The following is a 23,921-nucleotide window of genomic DNA, read 5'->3' on the forward strand; positions in this document are numbered from 1 at the left end:
GGACCGCAAGCGCTGTGATTGGTCTGCCAGAACCCTTCCCTCAGGTCAATAAATAAATAAAAAATCTGCGATAGGAGTGTGTGTGTGTGTGTCCAGAAATTGGATGATAGTTCCTTACGTCTGCTATAACACACTATTTTGCAGTCCAGCGATTCTTTATGGTAGTAAATAAATACATAGATCCGCTGAATATAGTTTATTTATTTTCTCATTAAAACCAAAGATGTTAATCAGTAATTGTATATCAAGAACAGGGACACATTAGGGTATATTTTGTGAATGAAGTCTCCGCAACAGCAATCGCTTGCTGAGCCACCGCTGCTGAAAACAGCGGCCACGAGCTCCGCATGGTTTCACAAACGCATTCCAGCGCCAGATCGCCTTATTTAACTTTACTAATCAACTAGAGATGCTTAATTTGTATTAGATACAACAACTCAAGCTGCAAGAAAAGCCGCTCTCTCACTGCTGCTGATATTCCGACATGAATGTACAGATTCTACACATCAAGCTGCTTCTTCTTCGGCTGTTGTCTTGATTACACCAACATGCCCGAGGACACTGCCCACTAGCGTCTGCATGTGTAATTGCACATTGACGCAGACAACAGCGCAGAAGTATAAATGCTCACGACGGCGTCGGCTACGCGCGTAGCCTACGGCGTACACTACGGCGTACACTCGACGCAGAAGTATAAATGGGCCTTTAGGCACCTGCCTAGCATCATAATACACGCCTGCCGAAGCCATGCGCTAAATTTTAATATATACTGCTTACTTTACGACTTAAAATAACATAGAATATCTGAAAAATATTGCAGAATGCTGAACACATTTACAATTTATTATACTGATTCATTTTAGAGGTCTTTGTTTTGGATGAATATTTTGGTGGGGTACTGCCCCATCTGCCCTTACAGACGAGCTGCGGCTGCCTCCTGGGAAGAGGTCTAGTGAAGTGTGAGCAAGAGACTGTGTATGATTGCATGACTAACTGCTTGTCTGGTTGTCAGTGAAAACAGAAGTTCAAACCAGCTTCCTCCCGGCTTTTGTGGGTTGTTTTTGGTTTGACATGTCCTCATGCCTGTCCTTTACGTCAGAACTGTCCACATTTGTCACACAAAACTATGCAACTGTTATCTTCACCATTTCAGATCTGACTATGCCAGCTGTAGAGAGTCGCTTTCAGCACAATATATCATTCAAAAGATGGATTGTTTGTTGAATTATATTATGCCACATTAAGTTTCTTGCTCTTTCAAACTTACGCAATGTGACTACATTATCTTAAAGGTGCACTGTGTACATTTTAGCGGCATCTAGTGGTGAGGAATGAGAAAAACATTAGAAGTTATACTTACACACAATTTCGTCGTGATCAGCGGTTAAATCTGGACTCGCGGAAATCGCTCCAAGCAGATAAGAGGTCACGGCTTCGTTATGAGGCGAGGATAGTCTGTGTAAACAAAATGTGCAGTTTTAAGCTCGGATCTATTAACGCATCCATTTCCTTATACAGCTGAATAAAAGCATATTCTTTAAATCGTAACGTTACATTACCCATGCTCTGGTTCATAGCGCCTGCAGTTTGCCTCAGAGTTGTGAAGACGAAGACAGCCTCCTGAAAATGAGTCCAAAAAGTTGGTCGCGTCCATGCAGAGGAGTTAAAGACGGCGTCCTGTCATTGTTGATCACGAAAAAGGAAAGCATAAAAAACATAGGAAATGTAAAAAAAAAAAAAGTATAAAGCTCGTCTTCTACGCGTCATGGCCATGACCTCGCACGTTATTGAACTAGGGCTCTACTATGGAACGCGCCCGGGGCCAAATCTCTTTATACGAAACGCTTTTGACCGTGTCAACACGCACTGTTTGTCCGCGTCAACGCAGCTTATATTAACGCAGTTAATATAAGATATTAATTAATTGCTTAACTGACTACTGTGCTAGAGTAAAGTAGCCTAATGTTACAATGTATATTAAGTAAATGCTTAATATTATACAATTATTATAATTTATCTATATGGGTTATTGTTTGTTTTTTAAAGTTAGGCTATATATAATTTCTAAAAGTATATATAGGCTAATTTACACAGCACAAATTTATAACTGAAAACACACACACACACACACACACACAACTTTATTCACTTTCACATAATAATGTTTTTGTAATTTGGTGTTTAGTTTGTTTATACTGTTCTGTCTCTGTTTTGTTTCCAGGAACATCTGATGAGTGCTATAATAAAATGACTTCATTATATTTAAAATATGTTTTGATATTCATTTTATTTATATTATTAATATTTTATTTACCCATAAACGTGTCTTTAGGAAGTCATAAGTTATAGAGACAAGAATAAGCCAATGATCATGTGTGAAAATACTTATACATAAATTGATCACTTAGAAATCAAAACTAAGGTTTGAAAAAGAAAGAATATGCATACAACAAAATATATTGTTTCATAGCAGCTTTAGTAACAAGTTCAAAACAAATTCTGCTGTAAACCGGCTCTAACAAGCCAATAGTGTCAATATTCAGCTCAAGTGACTTCAGTGTTGATTCAGTTCAGTTGATTTCAGTTCAACTGTAAAATTCCTCAGTTGTGCATATTTGTGTGTAGTTAGATATATGCAAAAACAACATTTTTGGAAGAGTTAAAATAGTTTTGCACAAAGTGTTGCTTTTGCAAGCGATGTCTGATGTTTTGCATGTTGTGTGTTTTGTGTGTAGAGTTACAAGAAATGGAGCCATATTTTCAGAAATTGTGTGTAAGCAATTAGATAAAACTGGAAATGAATCCAGTTTATTTTAGTTCAGGACTCTTAGTCCAGGTGTTAGTAATCTGTGCTTAATCTTTGTTCCAGGCAACAATTTTTTTAACTCACGATTAACTAGATTAAGGCCTACTCTTGGCATAATTTAAACCCTGTCCAGGAAACCACCTCTTGAAAATCTGCATTGATAATTCATAAAATGTGGTGTGAGCTCAATTTAAATGACAATTACAGAAAAACCCAATCTGACTTAACTATTAACACACGAACTTGTACTTCTTACTTTGTACATTAATAGCCATTTAGAAATCATTCACAGTGCAGGGTGGAAAAATTAATTTTGGTATGTAAACTGTATGCTTTACTTGATTTATTTGTGTGCTTTGGTTCATTGTCTTGTTGCATCACATAACCTCTCTAAAGGTTGAAGACATGAACTGCTGTCCTGTATTTTTTTTTTTTACATAACATTGGTTATTGCTAATGACATACAGAGTAATTCATCTACACTGTGAGCCCGGACAAGTTGAATCTACTTAAAAAATTGGAGCAAACTGGTTGCCCTAAAAATGTTGTAATGTGAACTAAAACGAGTACATTTAACTTAAATTTAAGTTAACATTTTAACTTAAACTTTAAACTTGTTTTAGTTAAAAAAAATTCAGAACCTAGATAAAACTCCCCCTGCTGCTACTCTGATTTGCATTTGTGTAGCTCACAGCATATTCATTTACATGATAAAGCCTCCCCTAGAATTAAGGGGAGGGGGGGGTCATGGGGGGACAACTGCCAAGCAAGGCCCACGTCAATTTCCGACAATTTACGGCAGTTTTCGGTGTTGCCTGCAAATTGCCGTGTACAGTCGTAAACCTGAAGTTCCACGATAATCTACAGTGTCACATACTGACGAAAATCCCTCTTTTCATGCAGTAGTTAGGGCTGCACGATTAATCGATTAATCGATTAATAGACGATTGATTACAAATAATCGTCACGATATTGGCCCGCTCGTTATTTATCCTTAAAGTGAAATCCCTTTTCATTGGGATTTGCGTTATCTGGGATTGGTAATGAGCCTCCACTAGCAGTCATGCTTGTGGTTGCCAGATGCGAAGAGCTTAAATCCCCCAAATAGAGCTTTTCCCTTAAAAGGATATACTTTCTTAGCCTGGCTCCGCCCTCCTACGTACTTCCGCTCAATTTAAATTTTCCTACAGTACTTCGTCTGGGACTGCGGTATATTCTTAGGTTTTCAATCAGCGAACAGAGGGAGTGGCTGAAAACGATGACGTTGATGTCGTGCGCTAGTTTGAGTTGTAGTTCAGTTATGGCGGCGGAGAAAGATGCGAGCGAAGCCATTCATTCCGTTGTGGCACCGCTGCCGAATATCCAGAAGTTAAAGCCCGGTGCAAGAACAATCTTTGCTGAGTATTGTTGGGGGCCATGATGTTGTAGCCCTTCTCCCCACGGGGTTCGGGAAAAGTTTGATTTTCCAGCTTGCTTTGTTAGTGGTGAAGGAGTTGGCTGAAGCCCTATTCGGACGGTAATTGTTTCTCGTGGGGTCGGAAGGTATTGTCATCATTTACAGGGACTAGTCAGTGATTTTATTGCCGTTGGTCTCCCACCACCCGCGTAAAAATCCCAGGCCGAATGACCTACTGCTTTTGACAAACATCATGGTCGTGTGGTAATTTAATTGCTGTCCGAATCCACATCTCTGAGTTTTCAAGAATATATCACTTAAAAATTCACTGTTTACATACTTTTTGACCACTGCAGAGCACCATGCGGTTGCGCTTCGCTGTAATTTGGATGCATTTCAAGACTTGTATTTCTTTAAATGCTGGCAAGTATTTACAAGAGCAATATATTTCATCATCGCTCAAATAATAAAAAGAAGAAAAACACGTAAACATTTGAATTGCTGCTATTTACGGCAGCATTTATTCTTATCACACCAAGCAAATTACATTTTATTTACAGCATACAAGCATGTTACGGACAACGTGAGCAGTGCATTCCCGATCACAAAACTCTCCCCTCCAGCGTGAATAAATCACAATCCGAATGCACGCGTTTTAGGTTTTATCACTGAGGTGGCGTGCCCATTTATTTTTACGGACTTCCATGTGAGAAACAAAAGACGAACGGCGCATGACATGCGTCACGACCAAACGTTAGCGATTGGTTATGGCAGATCCAGAGTGGCTCTGGGCAGATCCAATAGTTTTAAACTTCAACAGAGTACCCGCCTTCAAGGAAGTAAACACTTGCCAATGGAGAGTGGCCAGACTCTCTGTACAAATGAAATGTACGAGAGTCTGGTGAGACCAGGCTAATACTTTCTTCCCTGTCTTTTACTTCATCTGTGCAATCTGGCAACTCTGTGGAAATGCGGAAGAAGCGCTGATGATCTGAAAACAACCGTGTGCTGGAGTTTAGCGAGCTCAACAGCGAAATTCATACAAAGTGTTGTACAGCCAGTCTTTTTTTCTTCACAAGCCACTTGTACTATTTGTGTGACTAAATCTGCCATGATCAAATCTTCAGGGATGAATTTCAACAAATGCAACACGGATCTCCACCTTACTGTTTGCAGAACAAATGCACCGTTGCAACCTATGTGACCGGTAAATCGGGAAAATTAACATAATTTAGAATTATTGGAAATGAGTTTTGCAGTTTTATTTTTTGAAGTTCCTAAAGGTTTTACCAGTTTTCATAATGTGAATCAGTTGAAAATGATATCGCCACTGGGACGTTCTAAAAACGCTTAACATGAAAATGTGAAAAAGCTTAACGTGCTTAATTAACAAACCAAACTTATAAGCACCATACTAATAAAGCATATGTACAGAAAAGCAGATGAGCCCTGAATGACGCAACACATTTAATTAAGCATTTTTCTCCCATAAAGAAAACGCTTAACGTGGCTTAATGTACTAAGACATTAAAAGACCAAACTTAGTAAACACTATACTAATAAAGCATACTATACAGAAAAATTGGTTTGTGCAAAATGTGATCTTTTAATATCACTTAGTAAGCTACATTGCGTTAAGCTTTTTCTTTATAACAGTTTTCTATGGGAGGAAAACATTTAACATGTAATTAAGCGCTCTGTAGAGCAGTTTGTCCATTTAGGGATACTGTAGAGACATGACAGGACGGCGCAAAATGGCGATTTCACTGTAAGGGGACCCGCGTTGTATATAGATAGAATTGGCTCATTCTTGGTAATAAAAACATAACAGGTCATTATGTAAGGTCTTTATACCCACTGAAAACATTTAAGTATAATATATTGCATTTTTGCCAATAGATCCTCATAAATATTACACACTGCACCTTTAAACAGTCTTATGGGCTGCTAGGATGTTCTGGGGGTTGTTAGTTGTTATGCAGTTGTCGTGGGTGGTTTCTAGGGTGTTCTGACTGTTTTTGTTCATGTTGCGATGAAGTTATTAGCATGTTCTGGGTGGTTGTTTACTGATTATTTTTCCCATTTTATTGTCTACCATGCAAAAAAAGTAATGGCTCACCTCTTCTCAGCAAGCCATATGATATATCATTCATATTCATAGCACAAATGGTGTTGGCAATAGTGTTTGGAGTTAGGTCAAATGTTATGAAGCAAAGTATTGTAGACATCTCAGAATTGTGCAACTGGGAAATGTAATGGACACAGACAAGCTGTCCCCAAGTCGCACATCTCTAGCATGTCTTGATCATGCTCACACCCACAAAGTGTGTATTTCCTGTGTTCTCCTACTCAGTGTCTTTAATGTCTGTAGAGATCAATCTGTGCAGCATGCCACAGGAGAACGAGACGTCAGCAGGATTCTCTCTCTATCAGCACTTCATCCATCGCTCTATATTATTCACGTCTCTCTCTCTCTCTCTCGTTTCTTTTTCACTGTTTTTTTTTCTCCTTCCTCTCTCAATATTTTGTCATGTCAGGAAAGTCCTTATAGTGCCTCTGTTTGACAGAGGTCAAGCTCCCATGCCTCAGAGGTCAAGATTGCACAGTGCCTGTCCAGTACTCCGTAATCTCAGCTGTCTTCTGGGCCACAGGTTTTGATGGTACACTTAAGTGAAGTGTAATGCCTCATGTCTGCAGGCAGAGGACAATAAGCTTTGCTTCTATGTTACTTTCTCTATTAAGAACCAGTGGTATGTAGGTACAGACTAAAATGAGAGCAATTTCAATAAATGAATGCAGGTGAACAGAAAAAAACAGCATGTTTTGAAATGATCATGAACCCCTTTTTTGTCCCTTTTTTGTCTTCACAGGTCTTAGAAGTCTCTGCCATCATCAGCCTTGACATTGGCCAAATTCCAACCCTTTTGAGTAAGTTTATACCTATTATCTTTATTGCTCTGCAGCTATTTTATTTTATGGTCAATTCACGAGCAAGGACCACGCCACAACCATGAATGTTGGAGAATTATTTATTGAAGAAGTTAGGGATGATTAGGGAAAGGAGGAAGGGAGAAAGGGATGGTAGTCAGGCTGATCTGGGAGTCTGGTGTTGGCGGCCGGGAGACTCAGAGTGGGGGCATCCTCTCAGTTAAATGTAGGCAGAGTGATTAGAACCCCCCAATACAACCTGGAAGGGAAGAGAACAGGGGATGGTAAAGAAGGTTGAAAGGGGTCGATTGGGAGGAAAAGGGAAGGTTCGAGAGAATGAGACAAACAATACTGTAAGGGGTAGACTTGAAAAGTCAGGTGATTGGTTGAGGTGTGGCCCTCAGTTAACTAGTTAACTCCATTTATACCATTTACTGATCATTGGCCATTAAAAAGTATTTGATTGCAGATTGCTGATGTTGCTTAAAGTAGCTTCTATTTTTGATATCAGATGTCCCTGTTATGTTGCTGTATGCTCATGGATATATGGTATCACATATAAATACATAGTGTCAACAGTGTCTGTGGGATACATAAGAATGGCAAATCTCCTCCATGGCCTCAGGTAAAACGAGTGTAGCGTTTTTCATGTCTATTGAAAATGGAATGTTAAAACATGCATATGGTGTGTGTAAGTGACAGCTGTAGGGGGCATCTAGTCCAGCATCCTCTGAATCTGTCTCAGTGAGGAACAGTGCTGAAGTGGGCCCGAGGAGGAGTGATTGGGGCGTCTGGGCGGAGAGGCACGGCTCCACTGAGGGTAATTGGCTGTGATGGGCATGTGAGTATTTATAGAACGCGAGTATGGGTAATGTGTGTGCGTGTGTTTGGATGAGAAGACTGCCTGGGGCTGTACTACCATCAGCACACTAGGGACATGAAGAGAGATGAAACCCCAGACTGCTAGACCGTCAGACCTACAGTGGCACCAAGGACATTTGCCCTCACAGTGCCATTTAGTTGTCAGTTTTTTTTTTGTTTTTTTTTACAAATATGCATCAAGTTGTTTTAATGGTCATTTACGCTGCTTTTAGACTGGAAGGTTATCAAAATTAGATTTTTTAAAAAGTTTATTAATATTGACAAAATTGACTTTTAGAAAATGTTTGTATTTTGAGAAAACAGAGTAACAATATTGATTGATTGACTAAACTTGTGCAACGGACGTAGGCCAGTAAGAGCTGTGTGTGTAAACCTCGCTCCCCTGGCCTCAAGAGATGTGTTAGCGGCTGTGGTCTTTAGCGTCCTTTTTTGTGTTCCTGCCTTCCACGCCGGAGACCCCGTTTTGAATCCCGCTCGGAGTGGGACCGGTTGCATCTGGTGCCGTGACCCGGATGGAAGTGGGGTTTAGGGGAGTGAGTGTAGCAGATGTAGGCCAGTAAGAGCTGTGTGTGTAAACCTCACTCCCCTGGCCTCAAGAGATGTGTTGGCGGCTGCGGTCTTTAGTGTCCTTTTTTGTGTGCCTGCCTTCCACGCCGGAGACCCCGGTTTGAATCCCGCTCGGAGTGGTACCGGTTGCATCTGGTGCCGTGACCCGGATGGAAGTGGGGTTTAGGGGAGTGAGTGTAGCAGATGTAGGCCAGTAAGAGCTGTGTGTGTAAACCTCGCTCCCCTGGCCTCAAGAGATGTGTTGGCGGCTGCGGTCTTTAGTGTCCTTTTTTGTGTGCCTGCCTTCCACGCCGGAGACCCCGGTTTGAATCACGCTCGGAGTGGGACCGGTTGCATCTGGTGCCGTGACCCGGATGGAAGTGAGGTTTAGGGAGTGAGTGTAGCAGACGTAGGCCAGTAAGAGCTGTGTGTGTAAACCTCACTCCCCTGGCCTCAAGAGACCCATGCTGGAGTCCCCGGTTTGAATCCTGCTCAGATCAGGTCGATTGGGACCGGTTACATTTGCACTACAAAGATTTGAGTTCAATCAGATGCAAATCCCCTCTCACTAATATCAACTACAGCCGACTACCTTGCTAGTACTGTAGCAAAACAGTGTTCTAAAAAAGCCTGTTGGCTCTTTAATAAAAATGTGACAAGCCCTTCAATATTTCCCACCCAAAATTCCTGATTCTTTTTTATAATTTTAGTTATGGGCTTTAATTATTTATCATTTTAGTTTTCGTGTCTGCACTGATCTGATTTTTTCTTTTGTCCTGTCTTAAGGCATTACTCCATTAACACCACCAAACATTACATTATTGTCTGTTTGTTTGTCCTTAGAAACAGTGACATCAAACATCAAATGAAGACACTTGTACATTTGACAATGTACATTTCTTAAAAATATTGCTGTATACAGAGTATTACAAATACATTTAAATTCAAAGTCATTATTATTCTTCATCTGATATTCGCTTCTGGAAATATTCAAGATGCTCACTCATACCATTTATTACGCTGCATTTGACTAACTCAGAAAAGTAATTTAATGGAAAAAATATCATTTACATTCATGTCCTTCACATTATGTTAAAATGTGCGCATCTTAGGTTTATCGACAGTGAGAGACTGTGATTTCAAACATTTGCATATTGATTTATGGCATTTTCTTTTAATGTTTGGAAAAAGATGTCAGTAAACTGCTCTTGAAATCTCATTGCTCCAACATTACTTTGTTTAGACATGCACAGATGAACAAATATATAGTTACAGTGGATATTAATGACATATATTTGTGAAATAAGAGGAGAATCGGATACAAATGGTCAGAGGACCAGATACTGGATATGTTTTGATTTAGAACCGCATATGAACTGTTCACTCACATGCAACAACCACCATATATCTTTTAGAAGTCAGGTTTGGCTGGAAGTATAAATATGGGCATGTGTTCATTCTCGTTTCCTAAATACTAGATGTCTTGGCGTAGTTTTAGTGCAGCCATGAAGTGCATCAAAACAATTTCAAAATGCATCACTTTTTCTCTCTGAATGAGGTCTTCCAGTGGGTGCTGTTGCCATCATGCATTAATAAGCTGTGATAACCGTGACCATTAACGAGTGAAGAGTCTGACACTATGCCCACTCACCTGCTCTGATGGAGCTCAAGTGGGTTTCAGGACTATTATGTTGTTAATCACTGTTTCAGTTCCACACTGAAGCCCACCTCACCTCACTCCCCTCAGTCCTCAAGCCATTTGGGTAAAAACACTCCATCTGAAGGTTTCTGTTTTTCTGCAGTACAAATTATCTTTTTATTTTTTTTTTGTGGTTGTTGATGAAAGGATGCTTACTTGAAAGGATACTAATTTGAAACACGAATGCCTCTAGACATCAATGCAAATATGAGCACACAGGCTGTTTAATTATATAGCATTAATGAATCCCAGAAAGCAATTGATGAGCTGGTGTTAACATAATTAAATGTGAGGTCTAATTTTAAAATAATTTAAATAAGAGGAAGAGTTAACAAGGGTCTAGCTGTTATTTCAAGATGCACACCAGTGTCCAAAATTAACTTCTCCACACAGTGTCAAGTAAATTTAGGTCCAAAAATATTAAGTAGCCATGATATTTTTCTCTATGAATATATAATTTTCTTTTTCTTATATATGTATTAAACAGCACATGCCTTTGTATCACTTGTACCTTCGAGACTTGTAGTGTTTGTTTTCATGGTATTTTGAAAATACCATGAAAACTTCTATGGAAGCCTCACAGTACAAAATAAACCAGATAGATTTCAGTGTGATTTTAGCATTATTTATATGCTATTATAGTATTTAATAATATTTCAAATTTGTATATTTTTAGTAATTTAGTTCTTCAAATTAAACTTATTTTATTTATGTTAGTTCCCAAAGTAATAAATAATGTTAAATAAGTAATAATAATGTTAATTTAAACATATAGGGCCCTATTTTAACAATCTAAGTGCATGGTCTAAAGTGTACATCGCAAGTGCACTTAGGGTGTGTCCGGATCCACTTTTGCTAGTTTAACGACGGGGTAAATGGTCGGTGCGCCCGGCGCATGGTCTAAAAGTGTTGTCACTATTCTCTTAATGAGTAATGGGTGTATTTTGGCCATAACGTGCATTAAACCAATCAGAGTCTCATTTCCCATTCCCTTTAAAAGCCATTTGCGCTTGCACCATGGCGGATTCGCTATTTACATGGTGGAATATATAGACACCCTCAACCTGACGGGTCAGTTTAAATACATGTGTGTATTGCCACGATTGGTTAAATAAGTAGGAATTTAATTCGTCATTACTGCAAATAGTTAATTCTAATACATGCACTGACTATCCATTATGAAATGTAGGCATTTTTATTCACTTGCGTTTCGCCTGGAACCGCATTGCGCCGAGTGTATGATAGGGCCCCTAATGTTTGTTTTTTGCTTTTGTTTTTTGTGTTTTTTTTTTCAATTTCCAATTATATTTTTTTGATGGTTTTAGTTAGGAATCTCATAATGTGACTTTAGGAATTCACATTATGAGATGTAATTACAAGAAATAATTATTAATAATTAGTCATTAATAATTAGAAATAATTAGTCAAAATGACATTATTCTTTAAATAAATGCTTCCATAGTCATAAAAAGATTGGTGCCGTTATTAGAAGTCATTTGGCTTTTCTTTAGTAGACCTTTTGTATCTTTTTGATATGATTTGCTTGAGTCAGCGAGGGTCAGACTAACCATTTCTGGTCAATTATTGTATTTACTCCCCAAGGTTATTTTTATTTTCATTTAGCGCTTGTTGTTGAGTTATTAAATGAAGGACATTTAGATGAAGGACTCACTGAGTGAGTGACTAACTCATGGCTTGTCTGGCCTTTGGCAGGAAGCAAACCCTGTTCCACCCAGTCTAGGATGTGTGCCACGAATCATTGCTGGGGTCACAGAAGGGGGCTTTAACACATGCTATTAGCCCACATGTTTCTTTGTAATCTCAATATACTACAACTCACCGAGCACAAAACACTTCATCAGATGTGCCTATATCTCTCGTTTGCTCCATTAGAAAAAACTGGAATGCCTCAGTTGGATGAGGGGGGTGAGACTGGCAAGGCTGTTGGTTTCCTTGGGTCTTTTTACTGTATTCGGGTTTGATCACTGACATTCACCATATTGGGAGTTTCTCAGACAGCTGAGCCTGCCAAAGAACTCTTGCCAGAGTTTCATCCTGGAGGCATGTATGCTATATAAATGTGTGTATGTGCGCTTATGCATATGTGTCAGACCGATTATGGCAAGTCGCTTTTACCTTGACACCAAAGGGGTAAAAGATTGAGTAGGTTCCTGTAATTGTGCTTATGGGATTCCCGGCAGCCAAAGAGTTTTGGCTCTTTGAAAGAGTTTGAACGAGAAATTAAAAAAAAGACAGTGTCCTCTCTGGCAGATTTGTTTTTGGCTTAAGCCCATCTTCTCTCCGGGCCTCAGACTGTCTCTCTTTCTAACCACCTGGACTCTGTTATGACGGGTATGATGGTCAAGATGAAGGGTGTTTTTGAGACGAGTTCACTGCATCTTTCGATTTTGTTTTTGTGTACTCTCAATTTTTGTCTCATCACATTCACATACAGTAAGTCTGGAATAACTAGTTAAAAGTAGCGATGCTACTAATAAATGCATTTTGAAATAGGGTTCTTTTAACTCAATGGTTCCATACAATGTAGTTTTCCTGTAACAAGCTGCTTTATCTAACAAGTAGCAGTGTAGCTACTCACTAAATAGCTTTTTGTCATATTTTTATAGCAAGAATTGTATTGCAAGCATGTTTTTTGTATTGTAATAACTTTATAAAATAATATAATATTTAGTTCAATGCTCAGTTTTACCTGGAGGATTGTTGAACACTGGAGATTGTTTTTCAGATTCAAATTCTGCTCCGTTTAAAATTAATAACCACAAAAAAGAAAAAAATATTTTTATATAGATCTACATTTATATTATTTACAGAGCAGGAAATAAAGAAAAATAAAGAAGAACTGTAAAATAACCAGAATTTATCGTAAAGTAGTCAATTTAAACTGCCAATATTATCTTGATTTTTAAATCCGTACACATTTTTAAACATTTGCCTAACATGTCAAAAACTCTGTTAATGTTTCTTGCCTGGTCATATTGAGTTACATGAATTGTAAATTATAGCCTATATGCTGTATTTGCAATTCAAAATGGGGAAATTGTCAAAACGAAGTCGAACTGTCAGTTGTTTACCATTTTTAATGTAAGATGTCAGAAAACTCAACTGAAGCATTCCGCTGTAACAGTAAAGCCCGCATTCTTTGCTTTGATTTGTTTTCATACTCTAAAACTATGAGAAGCTTGTATTTTAAAAAAGCTACAAATTTAAAGTAGCTTTCCCAGCTCTGATTTACACACCTAGCATGTATGTTACAGTACTGTCAGTTTTAGCCCTTCTTGAGTGGCATGAAGCGGAGGCATGTGTTATCTTCCCTTGGGGCCTGATGAGGTATTTTGAACTGCAGATGCAGCAGATGGTTTGTGTGCAGATATTTAATAATGATCACATCAGTGTGTTGAAAGAATTTCGCACTTGATCCAATTCTCATTTTTCCATCTGTTTAGTTCATTTCATACTTTGAACACCAGAGCAGAATGCTGGAATATCATTGTTCCAGACTCATTGTGTTCAGTAGAGCGAAGAGAGAAAGGAGGCGGCGAGGAATATGCCATGCTTCAACCAGCAATCATGTTTCTGAAATTGCATTTTTTGCATATAATAAAGGGTCTTGCCACCCAGACCACCCTAGGCATGTGAATTACAGGGCCACGACTGCCATCATTTGCATAATGGCGCTAAGATCAACTAGTAGAGGGTATCTGCAGGGAATTGTTTGTAAGTGACCTCCACACCGTGTGTATGCTGTTATTCAAGTAGGGAAAGAGAACGTAGAGGAAAGTCTGGAGAGAATGTCAGGTTTATGAAGGCAGGATTTGACAGATGTACTAGTGCAGAGCTGCCAGAGCATACAGCTAAAGCCAGAGGAGTTAACGTCTGCTATCAGACCTCAGTGGTTTGTATATCAGCCCTGTCCTCCATCTTTGGATTCGATGCCCCTGTCAAGGGAACTGATTGACAGGGGCATCGAAAAAGACTCAGTGAGAGTCTTTTTCTTCCTGGTTTGGAGGTTTGTATGATGTTGTGTAGGTGTGTCATTGGCTACAGGGAATGCTAGTGTCAACTGCAAATGTAGGCCAGCTGAAAAAACCTCCACGCATGCACAGACCATGCCTGCAGTACACATTCACATCTGTGTATTTTAGCAATTTTGTGTCCCTGCAAAATCTGAATAAACAGGCCTCTATGAGAAGATTTGTTTGTTTGGAAGGCCAGTGGCACCTCCTAAATGTCACAGTAACGTCAATAGGATTATTCAGTGAAGTTCCTTAACAACCAGTTTCTTTTTTTTCACAGATCACACAACACAGCTAAAAGTGTGCAACTAAATCAGTAGGGAGCTGGGTCGGGACGGGTCATCCAATTGGAGGAGAGAGATGTGGACGCAAGGGCGGTGGGCGGCACTGGCAGTGTTGTCAATAATCTTACTACTGTCAAAGGAAGCGGCTCCAATTGAAGTCCCACTGGACCGTAAGTCATTATCATATACCGTATATATAATTATTACATTTTTTTGGATCCTGGAACAACATTCGTGCCCCGAAAATTTGGTCCTATCCTTCCACTAAACCTAACGCTACCCCTACCCCTACACGCTAATGCTAACTTATCCATAAACGCTGAATAACACTGATGTATGTAGAAGCACCTAACCTAAATCTGATACATATAGGGACAGAGAATCACATGCAGTCCCATCCCCCGTCATATACGAACATGCAGACATTTTTAGACTTCTGCATTGTGCCACTTCAACCCGCAACATAAATGATATATTCTGCACTAAGTGCGGTTTTTAAACCTCCCTTTAAGGTTAATGGCGTTATTGTTCTGCCATTATGCATTAAATAATAGACGTGACATCCATTTACAACTTTGCCAAATATTTTTATGCGAGAAACAAGCTTTCATTACCCTGCTAAACCAATTTTATTAGGATGTTTTCTGAAAAACACAGCACTACACTAAATTATAATGGTTTTGCATCAGGATCCAGATTTTACATTGGACATCAATGCTGTGCCACAAGAACTGATTGCACAAAATATGATCTCAGTGGTTTCATGCTCTCTTAGAAGTCTGATTATTCAGCTGAGCCAATTTGAAAATATGTAGTTTTGCACATTCCTACCATGGTCATACCATTCATAAAACACAATAAATGAGGACAATCCATTATATCCGCACTGCATCTGCAACAAAGAAACCAATAAATCCACTCCGCCTTCTGTTGTCTTACTGTGTTACCCCTACATTTTTTTCAGTTTCCTTCTAATAATAGCAGTCCAGGTTTGGCTTTATCTTTTATGAAAAATGATTTGAAAGCTCATACAGAGCGAGACAACCCCAGCGGCGCTCGCGCTCACCAGCTTCAACAATAGAGAGAGATTCAGCCTGACCAGGGGCTGTCAGCACCTCCCCAGCTCCCCTTCTCCGCCTGTATTCCCAAGGCTCCTTCGTTCGCTTTCCTTTCTCTTTTTCTCATTTTGCTTTTTTCTCGCATTCCGTCTTTGGCAACTACTCTCCCCCCTCCTTCTCCAGCTTTCACTACAGGCTCTGGGCCCGTCTGTGTGAATCTCTATTGATCTGTGAAGATTGGAGCACTGATCCTGTCTCTGAACACTTCATAATACCCCTCTGACCTCTTGACCTCTCTGAATGTATGCAGCAGCAGGGCTACTGGGAAATGACAAGCATCTGATCACGCTATTAGTGACTGTGTTGTGTCTTCATTTGTAAGCTTATACTCCATATTACATGCACCATCATAAGCTGGACTCATCATTTTCAGACCTAGTTTGGATATAGGGACAAAGCAGTTACATACTGTATATGTATATAATAAATATAAAATGAAATTGAGATTATAATACCATATTAATGATTTATATACTTTAAGATGCTTACAATACAAATATATTACTGTTCAAAAGTTTGGAGGTAATTGGATTTTTAAATGAGTTTTTTTTAAAGTAGCATCTTATGCTTACAAAGTCTGCATTTATTTGATCAAAATACAGTAATATTGTGAAATGATTCCAGTTTAGATTCCTGTGTTGGCAAAGCTGAATTTTCAGCATCATTACTCCAGTCTTCAGTGTCACGTGATCCTTCATAAATCATTCTAATATGCTGATTTTCTGCTTAAGAAACATTTATTATTATTATCAATTTAAAAAGTTCAAAAGAACAGCATTTATTTGAAATAGATGTTTTTTGTAACAATGTAGCAGGCGTTACTGTCACTTTTAATGAATTGAATGCATTCTTGCTGGATAAAATTATTAATTTCTTTCAAAAAAGATAAAAAAAACTACTTTTGAACAGCACTGCATACTAGGAGGGGCAATTGAAACCTCCATTTAACTGAACTTTGGCTTCTTCACTTTGCCTTAGTTTACTCAAAAGTGAACAAATGTTATCATGTATTCACCATCATGTACTTCTACACCCATGTGACTTCCATACAATGAAAGTGGATGGAGGCAAAGTGAGCTCCAAAAAGGACAAATAAAAACTCACCATAAAAGCATAATAAAAGTAGTCCATGACTTGTTCATGTCTATGTTCTAAGTATACTGAAGTATAATAATTCTGTAAAGTAAAATATCTTTGTGTGAGGAACAAACTAAAAAATCTCACATTGAAAATTTCGTACTGTGGAAAAGAAAAAGCCGACCAGTCATACTGTTTCATTTAAAGGTGAACGTTTTTTTTAAGACATTTTAGTTTGATATTAGTAGTTCAAACAATAATTGTCAGACCGCCTTCAGAAGACCCCTGAGCTAAAAGATAAATTGAACTTTAGATGTGTCTTTTAGCGTCTCTCCATTATTTCCCTAATGTTCCTTCACTCCTAATACCCCCCATCCCAAATGTGATTTCTATTGACGAGGGTTGTCATCGGCTCCCAGCTGACTTTACACATGCGCTCACACACACTAACACATATGTTGCTCATGACGTCCCATCCCCCGTGACCTTGCTTATGTGCTATGATTGATGTCAGATGATGAATGGCACAGAGCCAGAGATGCACCTGTCGCTATCCGATGAAAAGCACCACAGACACATGGATGCTTTCTGGTACTATAACCTGAGGATGAAGGTCGTATTCCTTTAATTAGCAAAGCACAATTTCAAAAGCAATTTTCTTGACTCTTCTGATAACAAACATCATCGTGATTGTGGTTATTATCAAATGTGAGCGAAACCCCCGCAGGGCCTGTCGCTTTAACCGACTGACAAAGAAAGACAGTGGAAGATTAAATACGCTGCCATATGGGGAAGACAAATGCACCGATTATGATTTGCTAATGTGACAGTGATGTATTTTTGGAATGAACTTATTAATATGCCCTCTCTGTTTATTTGCAATTTTGTCTCCGCTTCAATCATCTGGCGGCCCATTAACAGGTAGGTTCATTTGTTTGGTTGCTCTTTTGGTATTACTATGCTAAAGTAGACATAGTGTTGTGTGTTTAATAACTGTAGCAATTCAGTTTGCAGTTTAGCAGCCATTAACTAAACTTGGAACTGTATTAAATGTTTTAAATGTTGTCATTTCTACAGTCATTATTTAACATGTCCCATGTTTCCTCACTGTCTCTTTTAACAATTCCCACAATCAATGTTTTTCTCTTCGTCCGCCCCTCCTTGGAACTAACAGCAAAGATCCAGCAAGACCGTAAGTGCTTCATTAACACGGATTAACTTGTTCATTAAATCAGCGGCTGGTTTTAATACAGCTTACAACACATTTTATCTCATCAGAAATCTAAAGAACAGAATTATTGCTGTTGGACATTGCCCAATCTCATTTTACAATTAGAGCAAATACAGTTCACAAAAACTATTGAAAAGACCCTCAAACACAGTCTCAAGAGAGCTCCCATAAGTTCACTGTGCTACTCCCGATAAATTATAAAGTCTATCATTTATTAAAGCTGATTAATATTCTAATGTAAGCCCAAGAGCATGTCTGTTTGGCAGGCCATGTCTTTGAGACGAAGTATTACTTCAGGGGTTTGTTAGCCGTGCCAGAATACCCACAGTTCTCAGCCAGTTAGAAGTAGAGCAGAGCATGGCCGTAACCATGTCTTTGGGGGGGGCCAACATTTTCTTTTCTTTTTTTGCATGGGAAGGGGGGGGGGGGGGGGTATTGGTCTTATTGGTTTATTTAAAGGAATTAAATTATTAAAGGATTAAAAGGAATTTAAGGAAAAATAAATAAGAACAGTAAAATTCAAGTTCTGTTGTAGTTATAAAGTAAACTTGTTTTTAAATATGCACACATTCAGTCTTATTTTCATCTGCCTAATATGTAAAAATGCTAAATGTTTCTTGTCATGTCTAATCCAGTTATGATTTACATAAATAATGTCCTATTTTCAATTCAAAATGGTGAAATTTCATAAAAAATGTCTGCATCTCTGGATATTACTGTTGGTCGCAGAACTTTTTTATGGTAAAACGCACTCTTTCACTGCACTAACAGTAAGCCCCGCCTTCCTTGATCTGATTGGCCATCTCACTCATTCTGACACTGATGAGTGATGTTAGACCGCTGAGGCAGACCAACCTAAAAATGTTACATTTGACTTTTGTCATCCTAGCAACAAACAGAGCGGTGTGTAATGGAGTACAGCAGAGCAGCATCAAGAATGTCAAATATTGTGGGGACAATTTGGCCATTTCTAATTATTCGGGGGGACTTGTCCTCCTCAGTGTCTATGGTGGTTACGGCCCTGGAGCAAAGCAGTCAGGAATCTTGTGGCTAATCGTTCATCAGGTTCAATGAATATAATACAGTGAACACCGAGACTAATGGGTACAATTTGGTGTCATGCAATAGAGTGCAGCAGTGCCTGCCCACTTTTTCACCAACCTTTGTTTCGGAAGTATTTTACCCATAAAAAAATTGTGAAAGAGCTGTGAGCCACGTACTAAACCAGCCAGCTTTGAGGTGAATCAAAACAATACAAACTTTGATTTAAAGCAAAAAAGTATTTAAACGTTTGTAAAATAGTAGAAGACTTAACAGCCTAGCAAAAGAACTACAACCCCCAGAAACATTGTGAATGACATAAACTATGGATAAATGTTGATTATGCATATAGAAACAAAGTATTTAACGTTAATTGCAAAATATACATGTTCAGTATCTACAAATATTTAAGTAGTTTGAGAGCGTAGGAAAACTGACTCCATCCGAAATCACATACTTCCCTACTATGTAGTTGACGAAAAACAGTATTAGACAATAGAAGTATATCAGAATTCACAGTACTCATAAAAGTAAATCCGGATGACCTATTACTTCCGTTGAGATTCTAAAGTGTGCATACAATGGACACTTTACTGTCCCATGAGGCCAATTTTGCTGTTAAACACAATTTTTTAAACACATGATGGCTTCAACAAAAGCATATAGGCCTGCCATCGATTAACAACCTCATAGCAACATCTGTTGCACCCTATAGCCTGTACATTTAGTAAAGCGGCAGGGAATTTGTGTTATGAAAGATGAATAAGGGATGTTTTTCCATTAAAACTTAACTGTCTGTCTATACCAGGGGTGGGCAACAGTTTTAGTCTGAGGGCCACAGTTACTTTGGCAAAGTAAACGGAGGGCCACACTTTGGACAATTGCAATTAAACATAGTTACATGATTAAATCGTACTTAATTAAATGCAGTACTTAATTAAATGCTTAATTAAATGCAGATATGTATAAGGCTACAGTTACTTTGACTTTTGCCAGCCTATTTCAAGGCCTAATATATATATATATATATATATATTTGTGCGGCCTGTCTGACATAGGCTACTCTAAGGTTACAATAACTGGATTTACTTTCAAGGATTCATTTACTACACTACCCTGCATATTGTTCAACTGTCATTCATGCCAGCTGTAGCTATTCAATATCGAAAACTATTAACAAAACTGCAAATGTATGTGTGCAGGTTACATTAACATACAGACTTCAGGCAATCTGGCTTGGAATTATAAAATTGAATTGGGGATACCTTCATCACTAAATGAAAAACATATTCAGCTTATTTCACTTGTTATTATTGATTTTTTTGTAATTTCTTTTTTAACATATGTTGTTTAAATCTTTTATAAAATAGAACAATTTAAGTGAAGATCAACTTCATCACACGTATGTTTGCTTGAAAGATAAAGAACAACATGGAATAGTCCAATGCGTCTCACAGAATTTAAATTTGATTTAGCTGTATCATCATCACCATCTACAGGACATGCATGCAGTATGAAATGCAGTATGAAATGGGGCACGTGAAATTGTTAAGGGGGCTTAACGTTATACCATCAATGATCAATACACACTGATAACTAGCTTAATAAAAAGATAAGCCAGCGTCATTTATTATGCATATATTAACCCTTGTTTCACGCTTAATTTTAATATTCTAACTGACTCCCCAGTGAGTTTTTTCAAGGCGGTTCCTATTTTAGATTGTTCCCCCTTAATGTTTCCATGGCGATGCGTCATATTTGTCACGTGACACCGCACCCACAATAACACTGCATTACAGATGCATCGCTTTTATTCCCAGAGAATCAGGGTCATCAGTTTCTCCCGAAATACGTGCAAGAAAGTGGCCGGTGAACTGTGACAAGAATAGAGTAAACTTAATAGTTACTTCTACTATGTTTGTCTGGTATAATATACTTCGGAAAAATTATATTTGAATAGATTGTTATTGCTGCTTCCACAGCCATCAGTGTGTATTTTACAAACTCCAAATGTATTGTTTTACTCGTGCTTATGTGTATTGAAATGTCTGAAACCTAAAATAAACATTATGAGGTTGAACAAAAACTGCATAGTTGTGATATATGACAGCGCTGAGGCTAAGCTCGTCCGTCTCTGGCTCAGCGCCAACCAACGCGCAACAGCACAGTTTCAATCCGGCAGTCATGCGACGTCACTGAACATCCTAAATACCATGTGGGACCGTACTCTCAGGGGCACAGAAGTAAAAATCTCATATATGCGACCATAACGATCAAAAGCTTAAACATTTCATTTGTAATCCTGAATACAAAAATTCAACTTTCATCCAAATTGCCAGCACATCGAGCGCATCGCGGGGGCCGGATTGAAGCACTATGCGGGCCGGATCCGGCCCCCGGGCCGTATATTGCCCATGTATGGTCTATACTAATTGTGTCTATATTTTGTTACTAAGAGTGAATGGAACAAGCTTTTGTTTAGTTTGTACTGTAGACAGCAGCAAGAAATGCAAGGCTTGCATATGTATACATGACATTGAGTTGAGTGTTCTTCCACAGTGCCGTTGAGATAAGACTTTCTCTCTTTGTCCCTCCCTCCACAGTGAAACAGCCCCCCACCATTGTGAAGCAGTCACTAAAGGACTACATTGTGGACCCCAGAGATAACATCATCATTGAATGCGAGGCCAAAGGGAACCCAGTGCCAACGTGAGAATGGATGAAACCTTTTTCTTTGTGCCGTCTCGTCCTCTCTATCTGTTTGTCTCCATCTCTCGCCACTTCTACATTTCCAGTTTGTCAGCAACCTCTTACTGTATATACGTCCATTTCCACCTTACTTCACCCTGTCCTTCTCTCTCTCGTTCTTCCTCTTCTGTCGCCCTCTAATTAAACCAGACGGCCATTAGTCTCGGCATGACAAAGACCAGCACATTTTTGTGAGAGTGACACCCAATGCCCCAACCTGACAGTAGCGCTGCCAGTTTTGTCCACTCTCCCTCCCACTTGTACCCTTCTCATGCCATCAGATATGCAGGGTGCGCTCACTATGGCTCTGGTCCCTTGTGCTTGCTTGTGAAAAGCAGGCCTGACCAGCTCAACACAGTGTGGCCATTCAGATGGCCTGTTTTTGTTTGGTGTTATGTTGGGCTTTACAAAACCTTCCACTCAGCCTGGTCCACGAAACCATTGTGGTCTAATAATACGCTCAGTTTAGTGTTCACGCTCACAGAATATTCAGTAGGTTAGTAAATGGCACCCGGTCAACTCCAGGCACGCAATCCTACCGTTTTCAAAGTCACAATGAAACAGAAGATCTTTTTTTTTCATATTGTGACGTACATCCAAGTGAAAGAAAAAAAATGTTGGTTCTATCCATCGGTTGTTAATTGGATGGATGCAGTTCTGAATGCAAACTAGCAATTGTAAGAAAGAGCAGGTTTATGTGGACGAAATGAGAAGTATTTTCTCTGGAAGATCGAGTTATGACATTTTTATTAAGAAAGAAAGAAGAAAGAAAGATTTTTTTTTAATTAAGATGGATAACATGCTATTAGAAAATAGAAGGAATTTCTATTTCGTGTCAACTTTGGTTTGGTTAGGCATTCATGTTCTTCTTCTTGTCGGTTTGATGTGTGTGTAAACCCCCTTAATATAAAGCTCCAACAATGGACCTAGTACATAAACAGCGTCAAGTTGGCTCAAATCCTGTTTGTGACCGGTCTGTGCAGGTTTCTGTGGCGGCGGAATGGGAAGTTCTTTAACGTGGGGAAGGACCCGCGGGTGACCATGCGGAGTCGTTCCGGAACTCTGGAGATCAGGAGCAGCGGGAAACCGGAAGATTATGAAGGAGAGTACCAGTGCTTTGCCACCAACGACTTTGGCACAGCTATTTCCAACAAAATCCTGCTTCGAGTGTCAAGTGAGGGCTTGTTAACATGTCAAAGCACAACATGCACTGTACACAGCATGCGCATAATGCAAACTGACTGTAAATGGATTGTAAATTCTGTCATTTATCTATCACCATCAAGTTGTTTCAAACCATATGACTTTCGCTGTGGTTGTGGTTTACATTATACTTTATGTAAGTATACTTGACATAATGAGGTTGGATGCGGGATTGTGTATATTGTAGTGCTGTCAAAACGATTCATTGCGATTAATCGCGACCAAAAAAAAGTTTGTGTTTACATAATATATGTGTGTGTACTGTGTATAAGTATTATGTATATATAAATACATATACTGTATAATACTTATACACAGTACACACACACATATATTATGTAAATACAAACTTTTATTTTGGATGCGATTAATCGTGATTAATCGATTTGACAGTATTAAAAAAAATACAAAATGCATTTGTATTTAAAAATACAATAATAAATGGTCAATGATATTTGTATTACATGGAACACAAAAGTAGAAGATTTTGTCATAGTGGAAAATCTCCACATGATGTTATATTTTAAGTCTTCTGAAGTCATACATAGCATTGGCTTTGGAACAGACCAATAATCTTCCTCTCCTTAGCTCTCATATTGTATCTGTTTCAACATTCTAATTTAGCACAATGTAATTGGTTACAAAACATACAGCAACCAGTGTCATTCAGAATCTTCGATATCATTTATTTATTTTCACTTGGAGTCATACACTGTCATAAAAGGGTACAACAGCTTGTCGCTGTGGCAGTACCCTGTTAAAGGGTCAACTTTATACCCTATCTACCCCTAAAAATGTAATATTAGTTTGTTAGAGTTAGGGCTGCACAATATATCGAAATTATCGAAATATCGCAAATGTACATATCGCGATATGCATATCGCAACGGCATGCAATATCTGAATGATTTTAATAGGCTACTTCAACA

The 23,921-nt window shown here is 38.7% G+C and overlaps 1 protein-coding gene across 5 annotated transcripts in view; it reads left to right on the forward strand.

The window, feature by feature from the left end:
- nfasca (neurofascin homolog (chicken) a) overlaps nt 1-23,921 on the forward strand; it is an 87,073-nt gene that overhangs the window by 12,303 nt on the left and 50,849 nt on the right. For all 5 annotated transcript variants that reach the window (XM_079843994.1, XM_079843997.1, XM_079843993.1 and 2 more), the window contains exons 2-5: nt 7,073-7,130; nt 14,572-14,745; nt 21,646-21,751; nt 22,774-22,964. In XM_079843994.1, coding sequence (XP_079700120.1) covers nt 14,652-14,745; nt 21,646-21,751; nt 22,774-22,964 — 391 coding nt within the window. In that variant the 5' untranslated portion in view covers nt 7,073-7,130; nt 14,572-14,651. The remainder of the gene's footprint in view (nt 1-7,072; nt 7,131-14,571; nt 14,746-21,645; nt 21,752-22,773; nt 22,965-23,921) is intronic.

The sequence above is a fragment of the Gobio gobio genome (genome assembly GCF_949357685.1).
Source record: "Gobio gobio genome assembly, chromosome: 19".
NCBI lineage: Eukaryota > Metazoa > Chordata > Actinopteri > Cypriniformes > Gobionidae > Gobio > Gobio gobio.